The 6,489-nt window shown below is 43.1% G+C and overlaps 1 protein-coding gene across 1 annotated transcript; it reads right to left on the reverse strand.

The window, feature by feature from the left end:
• On the reverse strand, window positions 4,154-5,095 carry LOC109835342. Its single transcript, XM_020403319.1, has 3 exons — window positions 4,843-5,095; window positions 4,576-4,704; window positions 4,154-4,425 (listed from the first exon to the last, which is right to left on the reverse strand). The coding sequence occupies exons 1-3, from the start codon at window positions 5,093-5,095 to the stop codon at window positions 4,154-4,156; spliced, it is 654 nt and encodes a 217-aa protein (XP_020258908.1).

Genomic DNA, 6,489 nt, shown 5'->3' on the forward strand with positions numbered 1-6,489 from the left:
ATTCGAAGTCGTAGCATCAAGTCGAAGGGGAGTTCATTCCTTTAGCACAACCCTCACATGACAGAACGACTTAGACAATCCGCATGTAAAGCCCTAGTCAACAACGGTAATCGCGTAAAAGGATGACAAATCCGGTTGAGGGCTGAGGATTTGCCAAAAAATCCTAAGTCAACCGTCTTGATACAACGTGCTGTTTTAGTCTTTTCACAGCGAGAAACGAAGTCACGTATTCAATATCCGTTTAGCACTAAAAGAGTTAACTCTTTTAGCATAACGTCACATTGCGGAACAAACAGATCTAAACATCCGCTTGTAGCCCGACTCAAACGGTAGTCGGTAAAAGGCGATCAAAGCCCGTTGGATGTGGCTGGGATTGCCCAAAAATCCATATAAATACGAGAGTCACTACGCATCAGCTTCTTTAGTTGGCTTCGTGACCTGAGCCCAACATACGACGTTCAATAACCTTAAGGATCCTACGCCAGACAAACGCGTAACTCTAGGTCAACGCCAGTTTCAACGCGTTGCGCATCAAAATGTCAACGTCTACGACGGTCTAAAACCCCAGGTCAACGCTGGACACGCGTTAACCTTAGCGGTCAACGCCAGTCAACGCGTTACGAGCAAAAAATCACGTTACGACGGTCCAAAACCCCAGGTCTCAACGCCGCGCACAACCGCGTAACCCTAAGGCTCAACGCCACAGTAACGGCATTTCAAACAAAAAAATTCAACACTACGACGTTTCAAAACCCCTGACGGTCAACGCGGACCATACGCGTAACCATTAGGTCAATGCCGATCAATCTGCAATCAAACAGTCAACGTGACGACATTCGAAACCCTAGGGTCAACGCCGGTCAACGCGCTTAACCCTAAGTTCAACGTCCGCCTATCAATGCGTTGCAATGAAAAAAAAATCATACTCCGACAAAGTATACGAGTATAAACTGCCTTCTTAATACTCCGAAAATATACGAGTATAACTGCATTCTTAATACTCCGAACAAGTATACGAGTATAAACTGCTTCTTAATTACTCCAATAATAAGTATACGAGTATAAACTGTCTCCCGTTAAATTTTTTGAGAAGGTTTCTGGAGAATGTTTCTTTTTAAAAATTCTACAGGATAACTCAACAAACACAACGCCGGACAACGCGTTGCGGATAAAGATCGCGACGGCCAACAGATCGATCGTGATGCTAAAAGATCAAAAAATCAGAATCGACTTTCAAAGTTCAAAAATCGACAAACTGGTCAGACAATAAATGCAGCACCGGAACCCTTACAAAGACAGTCGACAAAGCACCGAATAGCCTGAGGATTAAGGATCAAGGACGAAGCCAATTCGAGGTCCCGTGACACCTGATCTGTAAGGTAGGGAACAATATCATCATTCAAAAGTATCTCTCAGACTCTTCTTAAAAGAACGAAGACTGAAATACTTCTGAGTGGGTATCTGTAGGATATAAATGCTTATAGGTCCGTAGCACAGCTCGTTGCCACAAACCGATCGAACCAACGAGGTGCGAGAATCGACGAATCGCACGCAAAGTAACGAAATACGCCATTCGGCATTGTGGGATCAAGCCAAGTGTTCGATGAGTCAACGAGATCATCCAAACAAGGAAACTCGGAACGTTAACATCACCGATGAGATGCAAGATCACATTTCTCGGTACTCACGTCACGTATAGTGCGGATTTAGCTGCGCAAATCAGCGAATCCAATTTACTGCCAAAATCAGATCAATCAAATCAAGAGTCTCAGGCGTCAAGCGAAACCACGGACAAACGAGGCAAAGGAAAACGACTCGAAAAGCTTGGAAAACACTGCCCCGGGGGTTCGGCCCAAAGCCGAAGCCACGCTCGGGGTGGCTCGTCGGCGAGCCACCTTGGGGTGGCTCGGCCATGCAGCGAGCCACCTCAAGGTGGCTAGGTCACAGTTTCCGGCCACCCGAGGTTGGCGACAGCTGCCCGAGGTGGCCGACAGTGGCCAGAGGTTGGCGACAATCCCTGGTTTTGCAGCCACTGTCCTGAGAACTATAAATAGGCCTAGAGATGTTCATTTCAGAGGTCGAATTTCAAGAGCCGTAAATCGCTCGCCCGGATTGTTAAGAGTGAACCCGGTCTTGAAGACCAGAAACTTGCACATTCAGATCTGATCTCCTCGGCCTGACCTATCCACAGTCAAAAACGCAGATCGTCGAGAGGAGAAAGAACAGGATCTGAGATCTACACGAGACACACTCCAAGATCTAAGCTTGGTCTTAGATCTCTGAGGATCTGAGGCGCATTATTCCCTGTGGTGGATTAAATCAACCTCCGGTATTATTCCCTTCGTGGCATAATACCCGCATACTCTGTGTAGCATCCGACGGAATCTAGATCGCGCGGTTAGGTCCACGGATTACTCCGCGGCGTCGGCAAAGAAAACGCCACACAAGCAAGCAACCGCCAAAACAGGGAGCTTGCGCATTCGTGTCGAAAGCAGCGAAAGCTTGTAATTTTTATTTTTTTCTTTGATTTATTGTAACCGCGGATCTTAAAATAGCCGGATTTTGTAATCCAATGATGACAATCATTTCATGAAAAGATAACAGTTTTCCACGCTGACATCCATAGCCTGAAGATTAAAGGAATCAAAGGACAGAAGCCATTCCGAGGCTCCCGTTACACCGGACTGAAGGTGGGGACAATTCATATCCAAAGTATTTCCGACTCGTCTATAAAAGAACGAGGCTTCTGCTGAAATACTTGGGAGGTATCCGTAGGCATATAAATTGCGCTTATAGTCCCTTTAGCACAGCTCGGCACAAACGACGAACAACGAGGCGCGACAGATCGACGTATCCACGCAAGTAACGAAATGTACGTCCATTCGATTGTGGGATTCAAAGCCAATGCTGTTCGAGAGATGTCAACGAGTCATCCCAAACCCAAGGGGAAACCGCGACATCACGATCGAATCAAAGATCAATTTCGGATCGGAACTCAAGAAGCGGATTTACTTGCAAATCAGGAATCAATTCTACTGCCAAATCAGGATCATCAAATCAGGTCCAGGTCAAACCGAAACACAGACAACAAGGACAACGGAAAACGCCGTGACTCGAAAAAGATCGGACAACACCGCCGCGGCAGGGCTCGCCAAAGCGAGCCACCTCAAGGTGCGTCGGCCAAGGTCCAGCACCACTGAGGTGGCTCGGTGCCGAGCCACCTCAGGTGGTCTGGCTCGGCAATGCCGAGCCCCTTGGGGGCTCTCGGCGGGGCCGAGCCACCTCGGGCGTTCGGCTCGGTGGCGAGCCACCTCGGGGGTGGCTCGGCCATGAGCCGAGCCACCTTCAGGTGGCTAGGCACCAGCCTGCGGCACCCCGAGGCTGCCGACAGTTGGCCCACGGTGCGCCGACAGTGGCCCAGAGGTGGCGAAATTCCCTTTTTGCAGGCACTGTCCTGAGAGGCCTATTTAATTGGCTTAAAGATGTTCATTTTCAGAGGTCGAACTTTCAAGAGCCGAAACTCTGCCGGATTGAAGCAAGACAAAGTGAACCCGGAGCTTGAAGACCAGAAGACTTGCACATTCAGATCTGCATCCTCGGCGACCAATCACGTCAAAAAAGGCCAGCGATACTCGAGCAGAAGAAAGGAAGATCTCAGATCACACGAGACTACACTCCAGATCTAAGGCTTGCAGTCTTAGATCCGAGATCTGAGCGATTATTCCCTTGTGGATTAATCCCTCCCGGTATTATTCCCTCGTGGAATTAATACCGCCATACTCGTGTAGATCCGACCGGATCTAGCATCGCGCCGGTGGTCACGGATTAACCCCGGCGTCGCCAAAACCCACACAAGCCAAGCACCGCGCAAAACAGGAGCTTGCGATTCGTTCGAAAGAGGAAAGTTTAATTTTTATTTTTTTTCTTTGATTTAGTTGTAACCGGATCTATAAAAGACCGGATCTTTGTAATCCAAGACGACAATCATTTCAATGAAAAAGATAACAGTTTTCCACGCGAACAATTGCTAAAATATTATTTTTTTATTATTGATATTGCCAAAATATTACATTCAAGAACACAAAAGAAAATAAAATACAAGAAAATAATTAAACATTAACAACAATGTAAAATTTACAAATTTAGTATGCACTTAACTATCTGAATTAGTGTATTCCTCCCATAGATGATCTATCAATGCATTACGAAGCACAATATGGGCATCTTTATCCTTGATTTTTGCAATAAATTGAGTAAATCTTGTAGTTTCATCTGCTACCATATTAACTTCTGGTGTTGGTGCTTCACTCACTTCTTGAATTGGTACATAAAGATCACGTTCATCCTTGATTATCATATTGTGCATAATAATGCATGCAGTCATTATGTCATGTAATACATGTTTTTTCCAAAAACGTGCTGATCCTGCCACAATTGCATATCGTGATTGGAGAACTCCGAATGCACGTTCTACATCTTTTCTACATGCTTCCTGTTTCATCGCAAAATATTTTTTCTTCCTACCTTGTGGCTGTTGGATTGTTTGTACAATAGTAGCTCATTTTGAATATATACCATCAGCTAAATAATAACCCATATTATACTCTTTTCCTTGAATAACATAGTGAGCGGGAGGAGCAATACCTTGAGCTAGGTTGGAGAAAAGATTAGATAACTCCAGCACATTGATATCATTATTGGTGCCTGGCATACAAAAATATGCGTGTCATATCCAAAGATCATAATCTGTCACAGCTTCAAGGATAATAGTTGGTGACCCACTACGCCCTGTGTATTGCCCAGACCATGTTGTTGGATAATTTTTTTATTTCCAATGCATACAATCAAGACTTCCTAACATTCCTGGAAAATCATGTTTTTTACCAATATAGAGTAGCCTAGCAATATTGTTAGCGTTAGGTGTTCGTAGATACCGCTCTGCGAATATCTCCACCATATCATGACAAAATCTTGTCATACTTTCAATTGCTGTTGACTCATCTATTTTAACGTATTCGTCCATAGCATCAGCTGGTAGACCGTATGCCAACATGCTGAAAACAGCTGTTACTTTCTGTAACGGTGATAATCCCATTCTACCAAGTCCATCATTTCATTGTTGGAAATGATGGTCATGATCTTTCACTGCATCAACAATACGAATGAACAAACTTCTTGACATCCGATATCGACGACGAAACATATCTTCTCCAAAACGTGGATTATCGACAAAGTAATATATGACCAAATTCTGATGCGTAGTTTCTCGATCGCGGTTGATCACTGCATGACCGAGAATCGAGCCACCATGGATCGGTTGGTAGTTTTGTTGACGTAAATTCTTAGCGATGATCATGTTGTTGTTGATGTACTCACAAATTACTTCTTCGGTTTCATCAATCTCTGCAATGATATTGGTCAGAAAATTATCATTATCCGAAGATGAAGATGATGATAAATATGATGGACCTCCAACATAAAAATTCATTTTTGGAGTAAGAAAAGAATGACTGAGGTATGCAGAAATGGAGAATAATAATTTTAACACAATAACGAATAATTGTGTGGATGTACCTAATCTAGTATGCTATTTATAAAACTTTGCTGAGTTGTGTATACGTTGGACAATGTGTAAAGCTGATCAGTTTTTTAAAAAAATGATTCCCACTCGTACAAAGCTTTCACACAATTCAAGGAAAGCTGAGATGTGTATACGTTGGACAATGTGTAAAGCTGATCAGTTTTTAAAAAAAATGATTCCCACTCGTACAAAGCTTTCACACAATTCAAGGAAAGCTAAGTTGTGTATACGTTGGATAATGTGTAAAGCTGATCAGTTTTCAAAAAAATGATTCCCACTCGTACAAAGCTTTCACATAATTCAAGGAAAGCTGAGTTGTGTATACGTTGGACAATGTGTAAAGCTGATCAGTTTTCAAAAAATGATTCCCACTGATACAAAGCTTTCACACAATTCAAGGAAAGCTGAGTTGTGTATATGTTGGATAATGTGTAAAGCTGATCAGTTTTCAAAAAATGATTCCCACTCGTACAAAGCTTTCACACAATTCAAGGAAAGCTGAGTTGTGTATACGTTGGACAATGTGTAAAGCTAATCAGTTTTCAAAAAATAATTCCCACTCGTACAAAGCTTTCACACAATTCAAGGAAAGCTGAGCTGTGTATACGTTGGACAATGTGTAAAGCTGATCAGTTTTCAAAAAATGATTCCCACTGACAACGTTGGACAATGTGTAAAGCTGATCAGTTTGTCCACAACGATTCAATTTCAAATGTTGACCACCGACATATTCAAATTCAAACAAAAAAACAAATTTGGATTGGTTATAAATAACATTCACGGTTTCTACTTCAAACCACCCAATTCGAAGTATTTCTTTAAAGTATTTCTAATCTCCAAACCAACCGCTTTTTACAAAAAAAAATGTCTATTCGATCATCTGGATACACACTTACTGAAGATGTGCT

The sequence above is a fragment of the Asparagus officinalis genome, chromosome 3 (genome assembly GCF_001876935.1).
Source record: "Asparagus officinalis chromosome 3, Aspof.V1, whole genome shotgun sequence".
In the NCBI taxonomy this organism is placed as follows: domain Eukaryota; kingdom Viridiplantae; phylum Streptophyta; class Magnoliopsida; order Asparagales; family Asparagaceae; genus Asparagus; species Asparagus officinalis.